General features: G+C 39.3%; 1 protein-coding gene across 1 annotated transcript in view; it reads right to left on the bottom strand.

Moving 5' to 3' along the window:
* Window positions 1-25,964, bottom strand: part of SLC30A5 (solute carrier family 30 member 5) — a 33,139-nt gene extending 7,175 nt beyond the window's left edge. Inside the window, exons 1-11 of the mRNA XM_070357550.1 lie at window positions 25,577-25,964; window positions 16,481-16,603; window positions 11,187-11,253; window positions 9,670-9,755; window positions 6,945-7,032; window positions 4,256-4,343; window positions 2,953-3,029; window positions 2,590-2,760; window positions 1,794-2,082; window positions 1,425-1,633; window positions 657-814 (exon numbers count right to left, since the gene is read on the bottom strand). Coding sequence (XP_070213651.1) covers window positions 657-814; window positions 1,425-1,633; window positions 1,794-2,082; window positions 2,590-2,760; window positions 2,953-3,029; window positions 4,256-4,343; window positions 6,945-7,032; window positions 9,670-9,755; window positions 11,187-11,253; window positions 16,481-16,603; window positions 25,577-25,665 — 1,445 coding nt within the window. The 5' untranslated portion in view covers window positions 25,666-25,964. The remainder of the gene's footprint in view (window positions 1-656; window positions 815-1,424; window positions 1,634-1,793; window positions 2,083-2,589; window positions 2,761-2,952; window positions 3,030-4,255; window positions 4,344-6,944; window positions 7,033-9,669; window positions 9,756-11,186; window positions 11,254-16,480; window positions 16,604-25,576) is intronic.
* Window positions 25,965-27,774: the final 1,810 nt, after the last annotated feature.

Below are 27,774 nucleotides of genomic sequence, written 5' to 3'. Positions count from 1 at the left end.
GAAGGTTTATATGTTTGTTGGGATTTTATGTGTTTATCAAAGTCCTTCTTCAGTGTCCCCTTTTATATAAAGATGTCCTAATTTCTTAGCAAGAAGTTACTTTTCTCTCTTTCAAGACTTTGATGTTCTCTGTATCTGTCACAACACACAGATTCAACTTGTATCAAGATTTTTTGTATCTTTGGCTCATTCATCTTTCAAAATATAAACAGCTGAAAATAAGCTGAATTTATTAACCTATTTACAGTAGGTCTTTATCAAAATACTCTGAACAAATCAGGGATTCTAGTATTCACCGAATGATTCACTTAATGAAAGGATACTGCATGCATAATCACTTCAAAGTTTGAATTCTCTTCCTAACAGCAAAGATGTGAATGATCATGCACATTCCATGACCTCAAAGAAACACCGCTGGCCAAATAGCTCGCTATTTAACTGATTTTTGCTACCTATCTATGAGAAGGATTTGTCAGGGAGTATGGTCTTAAGCTTACTGCCATTCAGTATTTATCAAATGCTTGGTTTATTTCCTCTTATCTACTTTAAAGAAAAATTAGGCTCTGAAAAATTAAATTTGTATTCAAGGTAGTAGAATTTTATCCCATGAGATGGAATTTGCTATTAACACAAGCCTTGATAGTCAGTGTACCTACCCATAGGAGAAAATCCGAGTTGCTTTCCATCTGCTCATCAGGGCTGCAAAAAGTCCCATGACCAAAGCAGAGCAGTCAAAGAGCATGTGAAATCCATCCGAGATCAGACCCAGACTATTGGTCAACACGCCATAGAACAATTCCACAAAGGTAAAAAGCTAAACCATGTTCCAAAACAAAACAAAAAACAACAGGGGAATAGTTTTTATTTCCCAAAAGAACAATTGGGCAATACTGTTTTAAGATAAATCTATCAGAATTTGATCATAAGGAATTTAATGCTTAATTACGCAAAGCTTACTTGAAGATATACCGCCTCTTTCATTACTTAACTGATTCTCACACAAGAAATCTCACTTCATATAAATGGTAAGAAATCATGCTAAATCAGATATGTCCATCTTATAAACTATTTAAAAGGAGGCAGCTTTATCTACATGTCTTTAGAACTCAATAAACTAGATTAGAAAATGTTAGCAATCTGGTTGGGAGTGAGATCCCATAAGGAGTACATTAGAATCTTTATAAGCTACTCTATTGATTTGAATGGCACACAAAACCAATGTCTCTAAAATACCTCAAAAGTGTTTAAGCAGTATGAATATGATCCTGTAATCTTTCTACTAGAGAAAATATTTTGGCCCACCTCTAACTATTAAAATTTTGGGGAATAACAAAAATTACACCAGAACTGTCCAAATTAAAAGATTAAGCCTTCAAAAAGAAAAAAAAGATTAAGCTTTCAAGATATGCCATTAAAACTCTTACCAGATTCAAACACAAGAAGTAAAAGATCTGCCTAGAGTCATTTTCCTCAAGAATTTGTTTTAGTGATTCCTTAATAAACCTAGGGATGGACTGGGAACTATGCTGAAAAGCGTCACCCATGAAGTTATAAAGAGGTGTTCCTTCAGGAGAATATCCAATGAGGGTACCTTTCTGTCCTTTCTTAGAAGGAGATGATAAGATGTTGGCAGCTAAAAAAAAGGAAAAAAAAAAAAAAAAATATATATATATATATATATTACAAAAATTTTAAAAGTTTAACCTACAGAACCCAACAGTATCTCTCAGCACTATGTAAGCACTGAACACACTCCCCAGTTGAATGAATGAGCCACTAGGGGAAATGCTCACATAAGGTGAAGAACACAGCGCTGACCACCACTCCTCCAGAAAGCACGTGCTCCGTGCCCTCCTGGAGTGCTGCTCTGTCCACAGCCCGGAGTTGGCCTGCTATCGGATGTGTCCAAAACTTTCCAAACAGTAGAGCGCTGATAAAAATGGGAAAGGATCCATAGCGGGCACATTTGGAAACTTCCATTTTGACTGAACAAATGGACTCGACATAGAAATCCAGGATCATGACAAAAAAAATAACCGTTGAGAAAGGCATAATGAGAGAAAACCAAGAATCAACTTTACTCTGGAAATTAAAAAAAAAAAAATTGTTAATACCATATGGGTATAAAGTTCACATCTTATATTTTAGTTAATCTGTTTATGTGTACACAAGTATTTCCATGATTCAATACAACTTGTAAAATAACAAAATATGAGTTATAAGATATTGGCACAGTTTCCTAGTATTCCCCAAAGTATTAAAAAAAGAAGCATTATGGTTTAATAATTTTATAAATACTTGGTGATGTACAATCCTTGGGTTTTTGGTTAAGTATTAAATTATTCTGGGTAGTATTTAACTGATTCCTTCAGGCCACAGGGATGGGAGGGGTATATAAATATAATAGTACTTGATTTGTATTTTCTATAAACAATAAAGTTAACTCTAAAAAATTTTCAAAACCTATAAAGAAAATGCAAAGAAATTTAAGCCACTTGCAGCATCAAACTGAAATAAAATATAATGTATTGAACCAAAATCTATAAGTAATAGTTATTTTACTTATTACCAATAAATTCCTGCTCTTACCTCAGTTGTCACAGAAAGAACAATGACCCATGGGCATAAGAGAAGTACAGAAACGATTTGGGATAAAGCTTGAAGACGTTTGGCTCCACCAACATCTATAGAGAGTTTTCTGGAAGCTGTATGAAAACCAACTTTACAACACAAAGCCAGTACTAGCAATAATACTCCACCCTGTGAGAAAAGTAGATAAATCTTATTAGAAACACAGAGTTCAAGAGCTAGCATGTTTTTTTCATAACCCAAATTACTGAACTACTCAAATGGTTGGCAGTATTGTAAATAATTTTAAATGCACTTTTAAAGTTATCGTTGCTTTAACTTTTCAGAATCTCTCATGTTAAGAACAAAGAAAAGAAAACATACCTTGTGATCTGCCACACCTAAGAAGGCAATGGCTGTGTAAAGCATGTGGGTTAGAGCACTGTCATGATGTCCTTCAGCTAAGTGAGTTGGAGTAAAGGAAAAAAATTTAACTCTTTGAATCTTGAAGTCCTCCTGGAATTTACCTACTATTTTGGGTTGACTATTAGTCCGAGGGCCCCAAACCTGACTATCCTCAATAATGTTTCCCTTAAAAACAAAAGAAAATAATGAAAAAATTAATTTAGGGAACATGATTCATAAATTAGAATGGCTTGTGTTATACTTCTTTTGTTGTCTCCAAGACAAGTATAATAGTGCTTAAGGCATAGTTGTTAAATTTTAGTACACAACCTCCAAAAGACATATGCATACATACTAGAACAAAGTGATGAGAACAAGGAACCTCCTTAGACCACTCCTATCTGATTCAATTAAGGTTGATCTTTTGGAATGCCATGTAAAACTCAGTCCTAAATCTGCTTCTTAGTTGTTGATAACATAAGCCTCAGCAAAATAAGCAGCAAGCAAAAGAGGGTAGGGTGGGCAACAGTTCTTTAACAGTCAACCCAAAGTTTTGCAAAAGTCATGCCATTCTCTTTCACTGTAACACAGTAAACTGGTTTTAGTTAATGAATAGGTTTTAGGGCAGTATCAATCACCAGAAGATTCAAAACTGGTGTTCTGAGCCCTGCTAAATGGAGAGGGTTAAGGGTAACTAAAGGGTATGTGGATAGGAAAGAACAAGCCATGTCTGCAGAGGAAAATGAGTAGATATATTTAATTGGAAGCTGGGTTTAGTCAGTATGAGAGAGGAGTGGGGGGCTGAGTTGGAAATAATTTAGAGCAAGAGAGTGAATACCAGATTAAGGAATTTAAACTTCTTTCAAGTAAGAAGATGCCAAAGGTTTTTTCATTTAATTTCAAAAAAGTTTATATTTAATAACTGCCACTGCCTTCTAAAGGGAGCATTTAAATTGTTAAATTACAAGGAGCAAACAGATTGATTTTGTTGAGTGAGTAAATCATACATATATATGTATACACATACATACATTAGCACCACAACATTCTAAAATATTCTTTCATTGTCCCAAAATTGCTGAAAATTTAGGGTGCTTTAAAAGATATTTAACTTAGAATGAATTTATTCACTATTTGAATACTGATTTAGAATACCTACATTAATCTATGAAAATTTCATTCACGATTGATTAGTTTAATTCAGTTACTCCTTCTTTCCCATTCTGCCAGTCTTCTGTTTTTCTGTAAGACTAAAAAACTCCCATCTTCTGCAAAAGGATACGGTGTTCAGCCATTTTAGCCATGAGATCATCATTGTCGAAAAGCAACAGGCAAATCACAGCAATAATGAAAAAAGCAGCCCCCCTTGTCTGAAAATGAAGAGAATAATACCAAGAGTGGCTTTTTCAAGTGTTGATTTTTAAGACCATGACTATACAAATGCTAAAGAAAATTTTTTCAAATACCTATTTAAAGATAAAATAACATTTGACATTAAAATCTTTATACTATATAATGTAAATTTATAGTATTAACAGTAAGATGAAAAGTAAAGAGCTCCCATAAATTCTGCAGTATGTTTTCAGGGCACTTGAAGACACTTAATAATGACAATTTCAGTTGTGTCTTTGCTACTATGAATAGGGATATTACTATGCACAAACTGTTACATGTTCACAGAACTAATCTTCTTAAATGTTACTTTGCTTCTGTCTGAAAAGCCCAAGTAGCTAAGGAATAATTAGTAGTGACATTTTATTCTGTAACATGCAACAGTTATAGTGAAGGCAGTTGGTTTACAATAATATCAGTACTCTACTTATCATTCTTCTAGGGAAAAAGAACTAAGAGGACATGTTATGAAAATCAGCAGTCATCTCTAATATCTAGTAAAGATATAATGCACTTAAAAGCTGACACACTTCTTAAGTTCTCATTCCAGGAAAGGATTTTGATAAAAGAAAATTACAGGAAGGACATACTATCCAGGTTTATGCAAATACTTCAGAATTTTTCATACACAAGCAATCTAAATAGCACTGCTGTACATTCTCTAGTTACAAATGTACAGGTATAATACCAGATACTTTCAGAAAATAAAAATGTTAAGTGCAAAATGAGGATTTTTGTTCATTACAAGATAACCACTATACTTGATAAATTCCCTATTAGTGTGGTGTGTATTTTGACAAAGTCAGTATACATAAGCCATACAATTTAAAATTTCCTAATTTTAATTCAATCAGGACATGGTAAATTAACAATACCCAAACATGGAGACTATAACTTAAGACTTTTGTTGCAAAGAGGGCACTGAGGATTCTGTAGTACTTCACAGTCAGAACTAAAAAAAAAACCACCACAGTTCTGGTTAGATGCCCAGATTCATTACCGACACTAACGAGAGGATATGTAAGATCTATACTCTCATTTTAGTGCAGTAAAATTTTTAATGTTTTAAAGTCATTTGTATTTATTTTATGAGTTGTCTTTGTCCTTAGCTTGTTTATGTTGAAGATCTTCAGCATTTTTTTAAACTATTTGAGTGATCTGAGTATATATATATATTTAATGTAAAATTTTGTGGCAATTTGTTACCATTGTTAGTTTGCACAATTATTTTTCAAATATTTTTATTTATTTATTCTTTTGTCTGTGCCACGTGGGATCCTAGTTCCCCTCCCAGGAAAGCGTCCCCTGCAGTGGGCTCAGAGTCTTAACCACCGGACTGCCAGGGAAATCCCTGCACAATGGTATCTGTTATGTAGATGTTTGTAATCATTATGAAGTCACAAGTTCGGGTTTTCTCTTTTGTGATTTTTTGACATTGATTTTGGAGTATGCTGTGAGTACACTTAAACATTTATTTTGGAATACTCTGTGAGTGAAGGAAAAAGATTAAATAGTAGCATATACTTTAACACCCATAGATCCAATCTGAAATGTACAAGCTGGGCAGACTCACTTCGCTCTATTTGGCACATTGCTTTGGTCACTTTATTTTATTCACTACTGAGCCTGAAAGTCCCTTTCAGAAAAGAGACTATTATAGCTTATTTGCCTTTATTTCTCCTTTCCTGTGTAACACAGGAAGCATTTAATTTGGTAAGTCAAAGTATTGTAGCTGCAAGAACTTTTAATTGCATATTGATAAATTTACTAAAAATAGATTAATACTTAAATTATATAAGATGAATAGGGTTGCCTACTTGGCAAATGTTCATCAAACTTTAAATATAACAAGTTTTTAGGGACATCTTTTCCAAAAATGATGTACAGGAGTTAAGAATGAAATAGGGGAGGGCTCGGGTAAAGCGTGAAGGAGATGTTTGCAGTGATTGATCAGTTCTGTATCTTTGACTATGGTGATGGTTAAACAAATCTAAACACACACACACACACACACACACACACACACACACACACGCGTGTATGTAAAACTGGTGAAATCTGAATACTGTCTATGGGTTGTACCGATGTCGGTTTCCTGGTTTTGACAGTGTACTTGAGCTGGTAAGAAGCTACTGCTGACACTGAGTAAAGCCACAGGGACCTCTCTGTACTGTATTTGCAGCTTCCTAGGGTCCCAGGTGGCTCAGTGGTAAAGAATATGCAGTGCAGGAGACACAGGAGATGTGGGTTCAATCCCTGGGTCAGGAAGATCCCTTGGAGGAGGAAGTAGCAACCCACTCCAGTATTCTCGCCTGGAAAATTCCATGGACAGAGCAGCCTGGCAGGCTGCAGCCCATGGGGTTTCAAGGAGTCGGACATGACTGAGTACACACACACACACATGCAGGAATTTATAATGATTTCAAAATAAACAGTAAAAAATAGAAGACTTGTGAGAAAAATTTATAATTAGCAAAAAGCCTCTGCATTCTTTTAAATGGGAAAGGATATACTATTTTATTGCCTTGGATAATATTTTACTTGTATACTTTCAATTTTCAAATAACGGAAAATTCTACCTTTGCTGGTCCTCCTCCAGAACTAGTGAACAAAACACTGAGCAGTGAGATGACAACAATATCACTGTGCTCGAATAGCAGCAAGGTCCTACAAAATAAAGCACCGTAATTCATGAAGTATGTCTGATCTGTATCAGGAAGCAGGAATTCAACCGGATTAAGAGAGAAGAAAAAACATCTTTCCCCTTGATTTCATAAACCATTATGGAAAAAATAAACATGTACAGCTGCCTTGGAAAACATTCTGTCATTATGTATCTTAGAAGGTTGTAACTATAAATATCTAACAATACTACTTGTAGGATTATATCATACATATTTCTTATATACATGTACCAGGAAACACTTATAAGATACCAGCATTGTTTGCAATATCCCTAAGCTGGAAACAACCTTACTACTCACTGATAAGAGAATGGGTAATATAATATAGAATGTATCCATTCAAAGGACTATTATACAGTGGTAAAAATGAAGGAAATTCCATGAATATACACAAATTCTAAGAAATACAGAATTGTATACTTTAGAAGTGCTGCAGACTGAATGTTTGTGTCCCCCTCCCTTCCCCAAGGTTAAACTCAATCCCCAACATGATGGTATTAGGAGGTAAGGAACACCTTTGAGAGGTGCGTAAGGTTATGAGGGTGAAACCCTCATAAATGAGATTAAAGGCTTTATAAAAAGAGACCAAAGGGAGCGCCCTTGCCCCTTCTGCTATGTCAGGTTACAGTGAAGAAACAAGACAGCTTTCTATGAACCAGGAAGAGGTCTCTCATCACATATCCAGTCACCTGTACCTTGATCCTGGCCTTCCTGGCCTCCAGAATCATAAGAAACAAATGTGCCTTTTTTTAAGTCACCCAGCCCATGGTATTTTTGTTACAGCAGCCCAAATGGACTGAGACAAAAAGAGTGAATTTTATGGTATATGAATTAGATTTCAAAAAACTAACATAAAACTCAAAGAACTATATACACATATGTATATATATACACACACACTACATGCATCAAAATGAGCAAATCTCAAACATAACACTGAATGTAAAAAGTAGGCTGCACAAAAGTACACGCAATGTAATTCTATTCATATCAAGTAAAAAATCTGCAAAAAAGAAATACTGGTTACATCCGATGGTAGCCAGAGACAGGGATTTAATCAGGAGGGGGATTCATAAGGCACCAGAAGAACTGGTAAGGTTTTATTTGGGGGAACACATGAATGTTCATATTTATTTAGATTTATTGTTTTATATGTATGAAATATTAAAAAATTATTGCCAGCTGAAGGGAGCTTATAGGATCTACAGATCTTGAGCTTCTCATTAAGACAATTTTCATTTTTCCTCTGTACTCAAAAATCTGTAATGAAAACATGGCAGTGATTATTTCACTTCTGTTAACATTTGGGAAATTACAATTAAAAAAATAAATATATCAGCAGAATGACAGTAACTTGAAATAAGACAGGCTATGAAACACCAAAGAAGTCTATGATCAAGAAACTGAATGACAATTTTAGTAAAAGAATGAGAGGGGCAGCGCTGGCAGAGGAGCTGGTGGTACTGAGGGCTGTAAGGGCAGAAACAGATGACTAAATGAGGAGCCAAATAAGAATTAACAATTAACAACTTTCCCCCTTCCTTCCCTGACACTCAGTGATGGTGATTTAGTAACAAACAGACCACAGGCTCACTTTAGGGGTAAGAAATTATCAGTCAGTCATATTTAAACATAAACTGAAAAGGCTTTCCCCAAGCTGAGAAATTCCAGCCAGCTTTCCCACCACTCCAGGATCCTACTGCCGTCGTGGACAGCGATGTGACAGTGGAGTTCTATATATTCCTCTTTCGAAAAGTACAGGGTAAACAAGCTAAAGGGAGACAACCCAGAGCTCCTTTATTCGCTGGGAGAGGAGAAAAGCCTTTTCACAAAGCAGGTCTCACTGATCACTTTCTACTCTGTCCACTCCATCACCCTGAGAGAATTTCTTTAGAATACCCTTCGGCTTACTTGCTTCTTGTCCCCATGTTCCTCCCTCATCAATGGCAGGGTACTTTTTTCTTATAATTTTGAGAGAGAAACATTAAGACTTAGACACAGTTGCACCTATCAAATTCTTATTAAATTAGGTGGCCCTAAAGCATTATTGCCCCCTGAACTGACCAATTTACATAAAAGAATCTATATAGACTTGGGGAATATGAAACGCGAGTTAACGCATCTTAAATCTGACGACCGGCACACTATTTCCAAGGCGTTTGTTTATGACCATGCCTTTCACACATCTTCTGTGGTACTACAGGACTTTCAGAGTTGGGAGGAGAGCATTTTTAAAAGATTCTGCTCTCCTCGTTATCGGCTGATTTTATTTACCATTTTAGACTTTTCATCTCTAAAATCAGCTGCTGAAATGGATATAATCAATGAATAACAAAAAAGCCATTTATGCTAAAATTTTTCTGAAACTGTTTGGTGGACTCTAGTAAAATGTCTATGACAGATCATGAACAATAGATTAATGCTATTCAACAAAGAATGGTCCACAGACTAAACAGGTCCTCAATATACATGTATACTCACTTAGTTGTACCCAATGCTATCGAAGTGAAAGAAGCATTTGTATATAACTGACAAAAAAATTTGACATAAAACATAATGGCAAAAAACTAATATTCAAAATGAAGAAACAAAAACACTCAAAACACGCATTTCTATTTACCTTAGTGGTCCACAAAGCGTGAGGCCAAAAAACCACAAGAGTGAAATGACACACCCAGCCATCGCGTGTTTAAATATTTTGATCCACTACAAATGGAAACAAAAAATTAGAAATTTCAGTCATGTTTCGCCAGATATCTCAACATCTTAAACAAAACACATAGGGGAAGATAATGGTAACACAAATATTTTAAAGGCCAAATAATTACATATTTTGAAATGAAGCAGAAATTATTAAGACGTCTTGACTAAATCTAGATTTGCAAGATATTACTCTGTTTTGCATTTTCTATATTCTTCTCTGGTGCTAGATCCTGAAATCTTTTTCTATATAGTACAATTTTCTCCATTTTTTACATTAGTTCTCACCAGTTTGCCAGGAACATAAAATGTTTTAGTCTTCAAATTCTTCTCCAGCAGGAATAGTCAATTCTCCAATTATTTGAAAAGAGGGCAGGGCAGGGCGGGGGGTGGGGAGTTAAGATGGGGTTTAAAAATTAATCCTGTTTTAAAAAATGTTCTTGGTCCTCTAAAACAGAGGTACTTAAATTTCTTTCTAATAAAAACCACAGCACAGGTTTCTAAGTTGTGGCATAAAGCAAACATGTAGTAGGGTATAAGTGCTGTCCAAAGAGGTGGTAATGTGAGATGATTATGCAGAATGTAGGACATTTCTGGGTATGCATCCTGAACCTCAGATGCTTAAAGAAAATAATAGTGATGACAAGGGAGACGGCTAGTATGCACTGCACACTCACTGCTTGGGTTTCCCCAGGTGGCACTAGTGGTAAAGAACCCGGCTGCCAATGTAGGAGATGTAAGAAATGCAGGCTTGATCCCTGAGTTTGGAAGATGCCCTGGAGGAGGGCATGGCAACCCACTCCAGTATTCTTCCCTGGAGAATCCCCATGGACAGAGGAGCCTGGCAGGCTACAGTCCACTGGACTGCAGAGAGTCTGAAGCAACTTAGCACTCACAACATGTCCAGCACTATTTAAAGAACTTTACATATTTTAATCCATTTATTCCTCATAGCTTCATTAGGAAAGCATTACCATCTGCATTTTCAGGTGAGAAACTGAAGGTAAAGAAATTAAGTAACTTAATTTAAGTCAGAGTTAGTAACTATAACAGCCAAGAATCTGACTGACTCCAAATGCCTTGTTCTTAACCCTTATGCTTAATCTGTTCCCCAGTGACATCTATCCTAGTCTTGTGGGCATGTCTACATGCCTGATTTGTAAATCTTTTCAAAATATGGATTGTGTATTAAAGAAAATAATTATATGGATGCTTGAGACATTTTCTACTCTATACTACATTTTTAAATACTTCATTATCTTAGCACTTTATAGTTTACTCTTAAAGCCTCAGTTCTGAAAAGCTAAGTCAAGAGCAAGTTAACTCTAGAAATGTTCTGCTGTGCACCTAAAATCATTCAATAAGTAACCCTGATCAAGGAAAGAACACTGCCTCCTGGTCTACTTCTAGGACAAAAGGATTCTGCAAAAGACTTACCTGGCGTTTGGTAATACTTTTCCCAGAAGAAAAAGGCTTTTGAAACAAAACCATAAAAAATGCAGTCCTGTGAATATTGAAATATTAACAAATTAATATTAATCTTATATACAAGGTATGGTTTAAAGTAAAGACACTTAAATATATTAGAACTTGAAGGATATGTTAGCCTCTAAAGAAATTATACTAGAGAACACCACTTATTTTAATAAGGCTTCCGCCATGATGTCTTGGGAACTCTTCTTTCTTTTGTAATGGCCTTTAAAACCCAGTTTACAAGCCACAAAAGAACCCTTGATATTTTTTTATACTCTGAAATACCAAAGAAAATAATTCCTACCTTCTCAAAAATTTAGTAATAACAAATCTTGAAATAGAACTGAAGAAAGTACTAATTATATACCCTACCTTTCACATACCCAAAATAGTTATTAAAAATACATATAACTGGTGCTTAAAATTTCCTAGTCAAGAACCACTTTTCATTATTACTAAAATTATACTGCCAGGAGTGTAACAACTTGTGTTAATACAGAGGTTGGTCACCATCACTCACAAGGTCCTGCGCACTTTTACAATTTCTTACTACCTGCAGAATAATGTAAAAGGTATACTGTAAGCGGGCCCTTCCCTGGTGGCTCAGATAGTAAGGAGTCTGCCTGCAACACAGGAGACCCAGGTTAGACTGCTGGATCAGGAAGATCCTCTGGAGAAGGAAATGGCAACCCACTGCAGTATTCTTGCCTGGAAAATCCCATGGACGGAAGAGCCTGGCGGGCTACAGTCCATGAGGTTGCAGAGTCAGACATGACTGAGCGACTAATATTTTCACTTTCTTTTCAAGCCTACCCTATATTACGAAGGGACATATAGTGAACACAGACCAGTGTGGTTCAACTTGGAAAATGAGGACCATCTGTGCCCAGACAAGGCTCAGGTGACATTCCATGCCAGCTGGAAGGTTAGACTACCCCAGTAGGATGGTCTGGGAATCCCTAGGGCCCCTGAGGCCCTTTTAGGAAGCTGTGAGGTCACACTATTTTTAAAGAAGTATTTAGATATTATTTACTCTTTTTACTCTTATTCTCTCAGGGCTGTACAGGAGAGCTTTTCAGAGGCTAGTTCATGTGGGATACTGCAACCGTAAGCAGTTGAATGCTGACTGTAACCGACTGAATGCTGACTCAGATGTGGGAATCCAGCTGTGTTCTATTAAGCCAGACATTAAATTTGCAAAAACTGCATTCAGTCTAGTTCAGTTGCTCAGTCGTGTCCGACTCTTTGTGACCCCATAGACTGCAGCACGCCAGGCCTCCCTGTCCATCACCAACTCTCGGAGTTAACCCAAACTCATGTCCATTGAGTTGGTGATGCCATCCAACAATCTCATCCTCTGTCATCCACTTCTCCTCCTGCCCTCAATCTTTCCCAGCATCAAGGTTTTTTCAAATGAGTCAGCTCTTCCCATCAGGTGGCCAAAGTATTAGAGTTTCAGCTTCAACATCAGTTCAGCTCTTCCCATCAGGTGGCCAAAGTATTAGAGTTTCAGCTTCAACATCAGTTCTTCTAGTGAACACCCAGGACTGATCTCCTTTAAGATGGACCAGTTGGGTCTCCTTGCAGTCCAAGGGATTCTCAAGAGTCTTCTTCAACACCATAGTTCAAAACCATCAATTCTTTGGCACTCAGCTTTCTTTACAGTCCAACTCTCACGTCTATACATGACTACTGGAAAAGCCATAGATTTGACTAGATGGACCTTTGTTGGCAATGTCTCTGCTTTTCAATATGCTATCTAGGTTGGTCATAACTTCCCTTCCAAGGAGTTCAGTTCAGTTCAGTCGTTCAGTCATGTCCAACTCTTTGCGATCCCATGAATCGCAGCACACCAGGCCTCCCTGTCCACCACCAACTCCTGGAGTTCACTCAGACTTACGTCCATCGAGTCAGTGATGCCATCCAGCCATCTCATCCTCTGTCGTCCTCTTCTCCTCCTACCCCCAATCCCTCCCAGCATCAGAGTCTTTTCCAATGAGTCAACTCTTCGCATGAGGTGGCCAAAGTACTAGAGTTTCAGCCTTAGCATCATTCCTTCCAAAGGAATCCCAGGGCTGATCTCCTTCAGAATGGACTGGTTGGATCTCCTTGCAGTCCAAGGGACTCAAGAGTCTTCTCCAACACCACAGTTCAGAAGCATCAATTCTTCAGTGCTCAGCTTTCTTCACAGTCCAACTCTCGTAAGTGTCTTTTAATTTCATTACTGCAGTCACCATCTGCAGTGATTTTGGAGCCCAAAAAAATAAAGTCAGTCACTGTTTCCCCATCTATTTGCCATAAAGTGATGGGACTGGATGCCATGATTTTAGTTTTCTGAATGTTGAGCTTTAAGCCAACTTTTTTACTCTCCTCTTTCACTTTCATCAAGAGGCTCTTTAGTTCTTCTTCATTTTCTGCCATATGGGTGGTGTCATCTGCATATCTGAGGTGATTGATATTTCTCCCGGCAATCTTGATTCCAGCTTGTGCTTCATCCAGCCCAGCGTTTCTAATGATGTACTGTGCATATAAGTTAAATAAGCAGGGTGACAAAATACAGCCTTGCTGTACTCCTTTTCCTATTTGGAACCAGTCTGTTGTTCCATGTCCAGTTCTAACTGGACAGTTGCTTCCTGACCTGCATACAGATTTCTCAAGAGGCAGGTCAGGTGGTCTGGTATTCCCATCTCTTGAAGAATTTTCCACAGTTTGTTGTGATCCACACAGTCAAAGGCTTTGGCATAGTCAATAGAGCAGAAATAGATGTTTTTCTGGAACTTTCTTGCTTTTTTGATGATCCAGCAGATGTCGGCAATTTGATCTCTGGTTCCTCAGCCTTTTCTAAATCCAGCTTGAACATCTGGAAGTTCATGGTTCACATATTGCTGAAGCCTGGCTTGGAGAACCTTGAGCATTACTTTGCTAGTGTTGAGATGAGTGGAATTATGCAGTAGTTTGAGCATTCTTTGGCATTGCCTTTCTTTGGGATTGGAATGAAAACTGACCTTTTCTAGTCCTGTGGCCACTGCTAAGTTTTCCAAATTTTCTGGCACATTGAGTGCAGAATTTTCACAGCATCATCTTTTAGGATTTGAAATAGCTCAACTGAAATTCCATCACCTCCACTAGCTTTGTTTGTATTGATGCTTCCTAAGGCTCACTTGACTTCACATTCCAGGATGTCTGGCTCTAGGTCAGTGATCACACCATCGTGTGAAGATCTGGGTTGTGAAGATCTTTTTTGTACAGTTCTTCTGTGTATTCTTGCCACCTCTTCTTAATATCTTCTGTTTCTGTTAGGTCCATACCATTTCTGTCCTTTATCGAGCCCATCTCTGCATGAAATGTTCCCTTGGTATCTCTAATTTTCTTGAAGAGATTTCTATTCTTTCCCATTCTATTATTTTCCTCTATTTCTTTGCACTGATCACTGAAGAAGGCTTTCTTATCTCTTCTTGCTATTCTTTGGAACTCTGCATTCAAATGGGTATCTCTTTCCTTTTCTCCTTTGCCTTTCGCTTCTCTTCTTTTCATAGCTATTTGTAAGGCCTCCTCAGACAGCCATTTTGCTTTTTTGCATTTCTTTTTCTTGGGGATGGTCTTGTTCCCTGTCTCCTGTACAATGTCACGAATCTTGGTCCATAGTTCTTCAGGCACTCTATCAGATCTAGTCTCTTAAATCTATTTGCACTCTATCAGATCTAGTCCCTTAAATCTATTTGTCACTTCCACTTTTCATAAAGGATTTGATTTAGGTCATACCTGAATAGTCTAGTGGTTTTCCCTACTTTCTTCAATTTAAGTCTGAATTGGGCAATAAGGAATTCATGATCTGAGCCACAGTCAGCTCGTGGTCTTGTTTTTTGCTGACTGTATAGAGTTTCTCCATCTTTGGCTGCAAAGAATATAATCAATCTGATTTCCCTGTTGGCCATCTAGTGATTTCCATGTGTAGAGTCTTCTCTTGTGTTGTTGGAAGAGGGTGCTTTGTATGACCAGTGCGTTCTCTTGGCAAAACGCTATTAGTCTTTGCCCTGCTTCATTCTGTACTCCAAGGCCAAATTTGCCTGTTACTTCAGGTGTTCCTTGACTTCCTAATTTTGCATTCCAGGCCCCTACAATGAAAACGACATCTTTTTTGGGCGTTAGTTCTAGACGGTCTTGTAGGTCTTCACAGAACTATTTAACTTCAGCTTCTTCAGCGTTACTGGTCAGGGCATAGACTTGGATTACTGTGATATTGAATGGTTTGCCTTGGAAACAAACAGAGACCATTCTGTCGTTTTGAGATTGCATCCAAGTCTGCATTTGGGACTGCTTTGTTGACCATGATGGCTACTCCATTTCCTTTAAGGGATTCCTGCCCACAGTAGTAGGTATAATGGTCATCTGAGTTAAATTCACCCATTCCAGTCCATTTTAGCTCGCTGATTCCTAGAATGTCGACATTCACTCTTGCCACCTTGTTTGACCACTTCCAATTTGCCTTGATTCATGGAGCTGACATTCCAGGTTCCTATGCAATATTGCTCTTTACAGCATCGGACCTTGCTTCTATCACCAGTCACATCCACAACTGGGTGTTTTTGCTTTGGTTCCGTCCCTTTATTCTTTCTGGAGTTATTTCTCCACTGATCTCCAGTAGCATATTGGGCACTTACCAACCTGGGGAGTTCATCTTTCAGTGTCCTATCTTTTTGCCTCTTCATACTGTTCATGGGGTTCTCAAGACAGGAATACTGAGGTGGCTTGCCATTCCCTTCTCCAGTGCAGCACATTTTGTCAGAACTCTCCACCATGACCCGTCTGTCTTGGGTGGCCCTACATGGCATGGTTTAGTTTCATTGAGTTAGACAAGGCTGTGGTCCATGTGATCAGATTGGCTAACTGTCTGTGACTGTGGTTTTAGTCTGTCTGCCCTCTGCTGCCCTCTCTCAGCGCCTACTGTCTTACTGGGGTTTCTCTTACCTTGGTTGTGGGGTATCCCTTCACACATTAACACAAACTAAAGTAAAAGTTGATGTTTTGGCAAGCTAATAGAGTGTGACAATTCTTTTTTTTTTTTTTTTTTTAATCCAGCCTGTTATCTCTAACCTTAGATAGTCTATCTTTAAAATATATATATGTATAACTCAAATACTTTTCAGGAGGAATAAAATGCACAAAATATTTTACATAAAACTTCCTAAAGATCCTCAGTTAACAGAATTTTCAGACATTAAAAAACATTAAGGAAAAAAAGAACTGTACACACTCACCCAAGTTTTAATATAAAAATGAACTGAACAACGTGAACGACTTTCAGGAGATCATATGATTCAAAAAGTCCAACAGCCTTCAGAAATTTAGTGAAACACAGTAACACAATATATTTCGTTAATCTGAAAAATAAAAACAGAAACAAGTTTCAGGTATCAATGAAATCACAAGGAACTCTGAAATCTTTTTCTTATTATACAATAGAGGTCATTATGAAAACCATAAATATAAACAAAAGATGAAACAAACAAACACTCAACTCACCCCCCATGTGTAACTACTACTAACACTGGTATATATACTTTCAGATTCTTTCATGTACATGAATGTATTATGGATAAGTACAGTCTATTAAAAAAAAAGGCAAACTAAAAATAAACATTTTTGATTTCCTGAGTCGCCTTGACTACTTTATAATGCACTTTTTAAAGAATTACTCCAAACAAAGAGAATAAAAACAGAAACCAAACTCTGTCATGAAATGAGATCATAATACAGGAAGGGAGAGTATGACAAATGCTGAAGTTCTCCTCTCCTCTGCTTCGTTAAGTGGCTGCAGTAGTCATAGTTGAAGTCAAGTGATCTGACCTACAGTCTTGAAAAAGCTTAGGAATGTGAAGCACCTCAGAAAGGGTGTGGAGAAGGGAATGGAACCCATTCCAGTATTCTTGCCTGGAGAATCCCATGGACAGAGGAGCCTGGGGGTTTATAGTCCATGGGGCTGCAAAGAGTTGAACATGACTGAGTGACTAACACACACACACACACACATTAGAAATGTGCCAAGTAGTTAGGTTTCCAGAATCCCACCCAGCACAGCCAGGCAACCATTTTCCCTCAATGAGGACAGAACAAGTGAAGTTTAGCCTCTGGAGAGGTCTAGACAAAAGGCAAATGGAAAAAAAAAAGCATGAGGTGTTGGACTAAAACCACAGAGATTAAAAAGAAGTTTCCCTTCTTTACCCCAAGACACCTGTCTTCCCTCATTTAGCTCTAACATCCTAACTGTCAGACTTCAATCTCCCAACAGAAGAACCCTTTTCTGGGAAGCCCATCAGGGGACAAGCCCTACACAACTCTTCTAACTAGTTTTTTATGCCTCACTCAAATATGAAAAGCCAAATCTGGATAATTATTTACAATAAGTCTATAACAACAGACCAAACTAAAATAACAAAGAAATTTAAAAGATACAGAGAGCATAGGGAATAGTAGAGAACATCAAAGAACTATATATTCTCGGACAAGAAAGAACACTGCGTCCATGAAAACCTGGTGCTTGCATAAAAAAAGGAAAAAGGAACTCCCGAAAGAGCAATCAGAAAACAGTGAAGAAATTATCTGTTTTCCAGCTTAGTAGAAGAACTGACTCTGTGAAAAGACCCTGATGCTGGGAAAGATTGAAGGCGGGAGGAGAAGGGGACGACAGAGGATGAGATGGTTGGATGGCATCACCGAGTCAATGGACTTGAGTTTGAGTTAACTCTGGGAGTTGGTGATGGACAGGGATGCCTGGCGTGCTGCGGTCTATGGGGTTGCAAAGAGTTGGACACAACTTAGCAGCTAAACTGAACTGAACCGAGTCTTCTTTGATCTAGTATTACCTCTAGTATTAAAAAAAAAAAGTACCTGAAACCCATTATTTATTTAGATATTACAAACATATACTACTATGTTGATATTATATGTTATAAAACACACACAAATTAGAAATGAAAAAGAATGAGATAAACAGATTGTCTTCACAAGTCACCCAGGAGACTACCTGCAAAGTTTACGTCTAACAGGAGTTAATACATTAAAAAGGAGGTACAGGGGATGTGCAAAGCAGCACAGCAGAGGAAGAAGTCTCTACTCATGGGAGAAAAATACAAAAAAGCAGACCCAGAAGTTTAAAGGAAACCTTAGTCATTCAAATAGTAGTGCTAAAACAGTTTGATTTGCAATGATACCAATGTACATAGGATGGTCCCCAAAATCAGAGTGTAAATCATTAAGCCTCATGGCACTAAATCAACAAACAGTAATCTGCTTCAGAAGACATCAAAATATATACTTTTGGAAGTTTTAATGCAACTGTGAAAATATATTTCAGTCCTTGAAAGAATGAATCTCAACAATTCTACCATCTTCACCGTCTGACAGCTCATTTTCTGTTTTAGACCAAGTAACATTAAAGAAAATCAGATTTAGAACAAAATGGTTTTTCTTTTCATGAACATAATCTGCGGGAACTTTTAATGGTGCCGTTTGGGAGTTTTAACAATGTGATAATTATCACCAAGAAGCTAATAAAAACAATATGCAGAATGACATAACTCAAATCCTAAACCACAGAGGTTCCTACTTAATCTACCTATAGAATAGTATAAATATTGAAATTTCTGTTTAAAAGATCAAGCAGATTTTCTGGGGTGATAAAAATGGCCTATAGCTTGATTGTGCTGAAAGATGTAATTTGTATCTCAATGAGAAAAGGAGTATTGGAAAAAATAATAAAATTACGGCTATAACAACAACAAACAACTGAGTGTATTTTGTTTTTGGATTGTTTGCAGACTGGTTGAAAACGCAGTACGACATGAAAAATCCATCACATTTCTAGCAATTATGTAGGTATGAAAGTAATGTATATGCTCTAGAAAGAACAAAACACTAACATTTAAGAGCTGAAAAACACCCTGGAGGTTCTCTAGTCCAATTCCTCTCCTGTCACAGATTGGGAAGTTGAAGCCCACAGAGTTAGCGAGGGCCCAGCCCTTGACTCTTAAGTATGCTCTTTTCCTAGGTCACACAGAAAACCCAAGTTCATCCAGAAGGCTTTGGGGATTCCCATCTTCTAAACCATTTCCAATTATATATTCACAGTGGCCCTCGCAAAGGGTAAAATCATTAAATATTACAAACAAAATGCATATTAAAACCCAAGATTAATGCAGATGTTCTCTATTTAAGCTAGGGCTTCACTGGTGGCTCAGAGGGTTAAGAGTCTGCCTGCAATGTGGGACACATGCAGGTTTGATCCCTGGGTTGGGAAGAACCCCTGGAGAAGGAAATGGCAACCCATTCTTGCCTAGAGAATCCCATGGACAGAGGAGCCCAGCGGGCTACAATCTACCTGGTTGCAGAGTCGGATACGACTGAGCAACTTCACTTAAGAGAAAAAAGTCAGATAGACTGAAGTAAATTAACTATATTAATGCTAATGATCATGGCAGCAATTTGTAATTAGCCAATAAAAATACTACTTTTGTTTATTCAGTTCTGTTTATTCTTCTGTTTATTCACTTTTTTTTTTGTTTATTCCACTTCTTAACAAGGGGACTTACATAATATGTGCTCAGCAAATGTTTCCTAAATGAAAGAATGCTAACTCTACTGTTAACATTTGTGTGATGCAGCGATGTCTAGCATAGCAATACAGATAGCACAGTAATACAGTACATAACTGGCTGTCAAGCTTCTGGCAATTTAAACTGTCATCCACTCAGGCATGAATTCAGAATAGGGAAGAGAGAGGAAAGCTCAAAGCCTCAAGCGCTTCACTCCTTCAGCTCTTAACAAGGTGTAAAAAAAAGGCAAAAAAACAAACAAAAATAAGGCAGCAGGACAGAAGCAAGGACACAAAGAACGACAGTGTCAACAAGACAGGGAGGATAAAACAAGAGACCAGGAAAAACAGACAGACATACATTAAAAACCCCGGCCATCTGTGAATTCCTGATGCCAGCAAAGAGCCTTGTACCGCCCTCAGGGAGCTTCGAAGCCATTTTTCAAATATTCCTGCTCACTTACTATGTGCCAGGTGTCACTGGAGTCCAGTGAGACCAGTCTGACAGGTTGGTTTCAGGTACGACAGCCTTCCCTCCTCCTGATAAAAGGGCCTGATGCACTTGCAACTAGTTCTGCATTCTGACTTCAAAGGAGGACTTTTATCTAAAGTTTATCTTAAAATGTTATCAAAGTCTTAACATTCTTTAAAAAAAAAGTCATCCATTTGATAATAAGCCTGAATATGAGAGCCATACTTGGAATGGCAGAGAGCAAAGGCCAAGAATCTGTCCTAGATGGTACTACGGAGGGGCTGAACCAACACTGGCAGCCTCTGGCATCTTTTATGTGAGAAGAATATATCCGTCTTTGTTTAAAGCTCTCTTAGTTTGGTTGCTGCTGCTGCTACTGCTGCTAAGTCACTTCAGTCGTGTCCGACTCTGTGGGACCCCATAGACGGCAGCCCACCAGGCTCCCCTGTCCCTGGGATTCTCCAGGCAAGAACACTGGAGTGGGTTGCCACTTCCTTCTCCAATGCACGAAAGTGAAAAGTCAAAGTGAAGTCGCTCAGTCGTGCCCGACTCTTAGCGACCCCATGGACTGCAGCCTACCAGGCTCCGCCGTCCATGAGATTTTCCAGGCAAGAGTACTGGAGTGGGGTGCCATTAGTTTGGTTACTTACAATTAAATGCATTTCTAGGTGCTATCCAAGAAACTTGTAATAGAGGCCCTCCCTTAAGGAGTTTAAGGTCTAAAGACAGGTGAGAAACAAGTGTTTATGTGACCCAGGTTAATTAGCAGAGATCTAAAGGAACAGATGTGGAAGCAATTAATTGCAACTAGGGAAACACAAGTAGTCTTCCAAGTCTCAGGTGTGTGGGTATTAAAGACTAAGTAGAAAAAATAAACAACCCAACCAAAAAATGTGGGTTTGATCCCTGGTGGGGGAACTAAGATCCCACATCCCGTGGAACAACTAAACTAAGCCCAAGAGCCACAACTAGAGAGTCTGTGCTGCAACTGGGCTTCCCAGGTGGCACGGTGGCAAAGAACGCAGGAGACACAAGAGACTTGAGTTCCGTCCCTGGGTTGGGAAGATCCCCTGGAGCAGGAAATGGTAACCCACTCCAGTGTTCTTGTCTGAAAAATTCCATGGACAGAGGAGCCTGATGGGCTATAGTCCATGCAGTCACAGTCAGATACAAATCAAGTCTTGTCATCAAGAAAAAGGTAAACTATACTTAATAGACTTGTTTTAAGATGAGGAAATATGTAAAATCATTTCTAAATAATTTTTCTTTAAATTGCTAACAAAACTTAAACATTTGGCACTTTGATGGCAAGATTCAGTCATAGGGAACATTAAACACAGAATTTCTTTTGGAAAGTATTTATTTGGCTGCATGCATCTGTTTCAGCATGAGGGCTCTTCCGTTGCAGCGCATGGACTCTTTAGTTGTGCTGCACAGTCTTAGTTGCTCCCAGGCATGTGGGACCTTAGTTCCCCGACCAGGGACTGAACCCACATCCCTGCACTGCAAGGTGGATTCTCACCCACTGGACCACCAGGGAAGTCCCTATAATACTTGCTCCCCTCTAGCTGTGGTGCGTGGGCTTCTCACTGCGGTGGTTTCTCTTGTCCTGGAGCTTGGGCTCTAGGGTGAGTGGGCGTCAGTACTTGCGGTTCCCCAGCTCTGGAGCACAAGCTCAACAGCCGTGGCTCAAGGGCTTAGTTGCTCTGGAGCATGTGAGATCCTTCTGGATCAGGGATTGAACCTGTGTCCCCTGCACTGGCAGGCAGATTTTTATCACTAAGCCACCAGGGATGCTTTTCCTTTTTAATTAAAAAAAACAAAAACAAAAAAACAGATTGTGAAAGTAATTCCTGAGTAGTTGCTTGTTATCAACATTTTAAATAAAACCATTCCTAATTTTCTGCTCACAGATGCCCAACTGGGGACATCCTTCCAAACCTTTTCCTTTGCATATCCATGTATGGACAAACATATATTTTAGATACATTCATGTATTTACCACTGTACACATATTTTGATATTTTTATGTAATTTTTCATGTAATATATATTGAAGATTTTTTTGTTGTCATTATTAATTAGAAAAACTATTTTAATATTTAGCTGAAAGGTAGATACTTTGCTTTTTAAAGTATCAACTAATGAAGTCTTCCTGTGGGGCTAACAACAAAACATTAGCTAAGGCCAGGTAACCATACACTATTAATAATAAGCACACAATCCCTAGTTCACGTTGCAAAGGGAAACATACCAAAAGGGAAATTTTCAGGAGTGAGGAAGGGAGGCACTTAAATGGGGCAGTGGCTTCTGAGCCACTCACTGGTCCTTCAGGCAACTTAGCAGGATCCAATCCACATTCCTGACTTCCTGATAATGTACATCATTATCTGCCATTAACTAGCCTCATCAAAGGTATCACTGGTATTTTCTGTGAAGGGTTAGAAAAAACCTCATTCTTCAAATCTGAAATTACTGAAATCGGAGTTTGGATTCAAACCTGCCTTTTGGGCTTCGCCCACTGTAGCAGCTCGCAGTTAAAAAGACAGAATCAGTGTATGTAAATCTACTTTGATTTATTCAATATTTAAGTGTCTACTATGTAGAGGGCAGTGTAAATGAAGTTTGGGGGCTTCACTGGTGGCTCAGTGGTAAAGAATCTGCCTGCAATGCAGGAGACATTCAATAATTATCAATCAATGCAGTAATTATAAATCGATTCAATAATTATCAGTCTGTGCAGGAGACATGGGTTCATCCAATAATCATCAATCAGTTCAATAATTATCAATTATTGCAATTATCAATTAATGCAGGAGACACGGGTTTGAACCCTGGTCTGGGAAGATCCCATATGCCGGGGACCAACTAACTGAGCAACTCACTCAGTGGTTGTGCCACAACAGCAGTGAGTCTGTGCTCTAGAGCCAGGGAGTCACCACTACTGAAGCCCGAGCGCCCCCTGCAGCCTGAGCTCCACAAGAGAAGCCACCACAATAAGCCTTCACACTGAACTAGCGAGCAGCCCCTGCTCTCTGCAACTAGAAAAAAGTCCGCACAACAAAGAGGACCCAGCACAGCCAAAAATAAATAAAAAGGAAGCTTCTAGCTTAAAAAAAAAAAAAATGAAGTCTGAGGGAACTGACTCCCAGTTCAGTTACTAGGTGTGTGACCTTAGAAAAATTATTTTTCTATGTCCCAGTTTCCTGATCTGTGAGACAAGGACACAGCTAATGAGTCTGCAGTGCTGTTGTGAAGGCTTAAGAGAAATGCTGCATGCAAAGTCCCTGGAACATAGAAGTGCTTAACAAATGCTGGCTGTCACCCTCTGCTCTTTCCTGCCAAGAGGATTTATTGAAGCCAACATAGAAACATGTAAAACAATTCATATTTGTGAATTCAGGCATAAAAACATCCACAAAGAATCTGTCAATTAGCTTTTGTTGCAGATTATAATCAGATTTTGATTTTCAGTCTATATAAAGAAAAATTCTTTCAACCTGTAATCTATTCAAAATTCAACCAGTCCTGATTTGAATTTGATTCTGTAATGAACTATTTTTTTTAAGGATATTTATTTTTATGTATTTGGCTGCTCCAGGTCTCCGTTATGTCACTCGTGATCTCCAATCTTCCTGACAGCATGTTGGGTCTTTTAGTTGTGGCATCTGGGGATCTAGTTCCCTGATTAGGGATCAGACCCAGGCCTCCTGTCCTTGGGAGCAAGAATACTGGAGTGGGTTGCCATCCTTCTCCAGGGGATCTTCCCCACCCAGAAACTGAACCCACATTTCCTGCATTGGGAGGTGCAAAATTTTTTTTCTCAACTATTTAAGAGTAAGTTACATATATTATGCTCCTCTACCCGTAATTACTTGTATTCCTAAACCCATGGACATTCTCTTCTGAAATCAGTTATAAACTATAGGAAATTTAACATGGATATACTTTTATCTAATCTATCTTCTACAGTCCACTTTCATCAACTGACCCAGTCCTACCCTTTACTACATTTTCTCCAGTATTAAATCTACACCAGAATTGCCTATTGCATTTAGCTGTCACATCTCAGTAAATAATATTTGATATGATGTTTGTTTTTTTTTTGAGCTTCTCTGGTGGCTCAGTCAGTAAAGAATCCACCTGCAATGCTGGAGACCCAGGTTTGATCCCTGGGTCAGGAAGACCTTTTGGAAAAGGAACTGGCAACCCACTACAGTATTCTTGCCTGGGAAATCCCATGGACAGAGGAGCCTGGAGCCGGTTACAGTCCATGGGGTTGCAAGAGTTGGACACGACTTAGCGACTACATAAAAACCACATTTTTATTTTACAAAAACGAGCTGTTCAAAATAGATCAGAAAATTAAACTTGTACTACAAAAAAATGCAGCTGATTTAAGTTGCTCAGCATTTCACAAAAAAATAGTTATTCTGGTAATGCTATTTATACAGTTCCAAAGAATTTAGCAAAACAATCTTCCAGTCTCAAAGGAGATATCCGAGAACAAGAAACACCTAACCTCATTAACCTTATTAAATATAAAGGCGATGAAAACCAGGTTCAATCAAACTGTTGAGCCGTATTTCGTGCATCCTGCGATACTACCTCAGAAATTAGCACAGGTCCAGAAAGACAAGCTGGAAAGTGGTCACTGTACTGACTTACCTTTCTGGCGTTCGTGGGAACATTACGGGGAGGGAGGGAAAGGGGAATTTTTCCTTTTCACTCTATGAATTTCTGTACTGTTTGAACTTTTTGACAATGCGCACGCATTTCTTATTTAAGGATAAAACAAAATAGGCGAAGAAAGGAAAAGAAAAACTAGAGGGCGGGCTGGATTCTTAAATGTGCGGGGTTATAACCTGAACCTCAAAGTTCATCTGTTTGTACTTTGATTTCCTCGCCTGAAGAGGTGATGGTGACCCTTCCTTTAAAAGGTCAGAAAGGTTAAATATCACCAAACTACTATTTGAGGGAGGAACACCCAACAGAAATTCTTCTGACAGGTGAGAAAAACCTCTCACGTGAACTGGCCAGCAGTTGTAAGCTTAACGGACGGCTCTGAACACCAGAAACTCAGGCGGAACCTTCCCGGGTCCTAGAGCATTTTTCCCGCAGCGGGGAACGGCGGAACCAATGAGAGCTGCTGCGGGAGCGCGGACTGCACCGAGGCGGGCGTTCCGGGCTGTCGGCCGCCGGGCCCCGCGTGCACCGGGGAGGATCCGCGCAGCGGCCGGGCGGGCGCAGGGAGAGAGCGGCTCCGGAAGCGGGAGCCCGATCGGTCCCTTACCGAGCGCTGGGCACATCCACCGGCCCGAGGCCGCTGCCGCCGCCGCCGCCGTGGCCGGCTAGCACGTCCCCGCCGTATTTCTCCTCCATCCCGGGGATCAGGAGCCGTCGCCGCCGCCGCCGCTACCCCCGCGGCGGGGTCTCCTCATGTCTCTCCGCTCCGCGGAACAGCGGGCGCGGGCGCGTCACTCCCCCATGGCAACGGCCCCGTCAGGTCCCCGCAGGCCAGACGGCCGCCGCCGCCGCCGCTATTCCCGGCTCACAAGCACGCGTGCGTGGGGACTAGGCCACGGACAGTTCCGGGGGCGCCGGCTTTCCCGGAGGCTCACCGGAGCGGACGGCACCAGGCCACGTCATCAGGCCCAGCAGCACTCACTCTCGGGGCGGGAGGGCCCGGTCCTGCGCCTGCGCACTGCACAGCACTCGCCATCCCCTCCCCTCCCCAAGGCTCCTCCTACCGCGGGGCTTTGAATGGAGTTCTGGCCCCACCCCATCTGCCCCTCCCGTAGATGAAGCCTGAGCACATACCTGTCCCTGCAGCGCCACCTATGGGCCGTAAGAACTACAAGGAGTTCTGCAGCAGAGAGGAGACAGAAAATGCCCCACTTGTGATGAAATATTAATAGACTAGAATTTCTTTTAAATTCTGGCTTTTAAACTTGTTACTTAATCCTGGCACATCAGTAAATCTGGGAAGGTAGGACAAGACTTTATTAGGGTTATTTTTCTGTTGCTAAAAAGTTAAGAAAATGGGCTTCAGTGTCTGTCTTTGAATGTCAACTCTGCCACTTACTGTGTGACTTGGTCTTTCTGTACCTCAGTTTTCTTATCCGCAAAGCAAGAATAGTAATATCTATGTCATAGGGTTGTTGGGAGGAGTGTTAATACGTGGTGTCTGTAACAGTGAATGGTATATAGTAATCAGTAAATGTTAGCTATTATTTATAGGGAAATTTGAGGACTGGGATATGGAGATAAAAATGGGGTTTTTGAGCAGTGCAAATTATGATTAGTTTACAATGTTCCACTTAATTCAAATATATTGATACATAGAGTCTTAGAAACCTTTTAGAGAATGAGGAGTCATAGTCTCTGCCTGCTGGGACTTCATAATCTATTGTGGAAAATACTTAGCAATTTGAGAGCAAGACCTGGTTGGCAACCTTACACCTTAAACGCACAAATGCTAAGAGTTCCCAATAAAGGTGTGATAGGGGTGTAACCAGAGAAGACTCACAGATAGAAGCTGATCTGGAACCTAAGTTTTGGATATGTGAGAAAAACATTGTGGGAAGATATGTCCTAAGTGTAGAACAAAGAAGAAGGCATGAACTTTACTTTTAATTTTTATTTATTTGTTTGTTTATGGCTGTGCTGGGTCTTCACTGCCGCGCAGACTTTTCTCTCGTTGGGGAGATCAGGGGCTGTTCTCTGGTTGCAGTTAATGGGCTTCTTATTGCAGGGGCCTTTCATTGCGTAGCGTGGGCTCTAGGGTGCGAGGGGAAGGCACGAACTTTAAAAGCTAAGGATGCATATTTTCCCATTTGAGGCAAAGAAGAGTGCAAAGATACAATACTCCATCAGTGAATTGGGTTTTAAATTCAGGATGTTTGTTTATTGAATTTTAGTCATTGACTCAGAGTGGAGTAGATCAGGTAAAGCTGAACAAAGAATGACTTTCTTGCTTCACTTTCTTGAAGTGACTTTTTTGTAGCATTTTTTTCCTTGTAGCTATTTCTTTGCAGAATTGTTATTTTCTAATCCAGATGGTGGTGGTAACAACTAGCTATCTTGTTTTTCTAGAGCTGATTCCATCCCTTTGGAGTTCAGAGAACTAGGTAAAATGACATGTATACATTAAGATTAATTTTTATCCCAAGCAGAGCTTGAATTCAGTTGATATTTGATTTGGTTAGAATTAGGACATTGTTCTTTTAGGCTGATATGTTTCCTGTTGTTGTTTTTTTTTTCCTTAGTGGAAGGAAAAGCGACTCTCTTTTCTTTCTTCCTGCTCACTTCTCAGCCCAGTCCAACCTGGCTTCTACGTTCACCATTCCTTTGAAGCAGCTCTCTCATGGGTATTTTTGAGCTATGTATTACCTTACCTCTCTCTAACTTTGAACATAGTTGATCTCTCCCTCTTCTGGAAACATTCTCTTTCCTTGGTTTCCAGAGCCCCCCATTTGGTTGTCAGCGGAA

Source organism: Bos mutus, chromosome 20 (genome assembly GCF_027580195.1).
Source record: "Bos mutus isolate GX-2022 chromosome 20, NWIPB_WYAK_1.1, whole genome shotgun sequence".
Lineage (NCBI taxonomy): Eukaryota > Metazoa > Chordata > Mammalia > Artiodactyla > Bovidae > Bos > Bos mutus.
The sequence above is the reverse complement of the archived record's forward strand: the minus strand, read 5'-3'. Positions and strand labels throughout refer to the sequence as shown.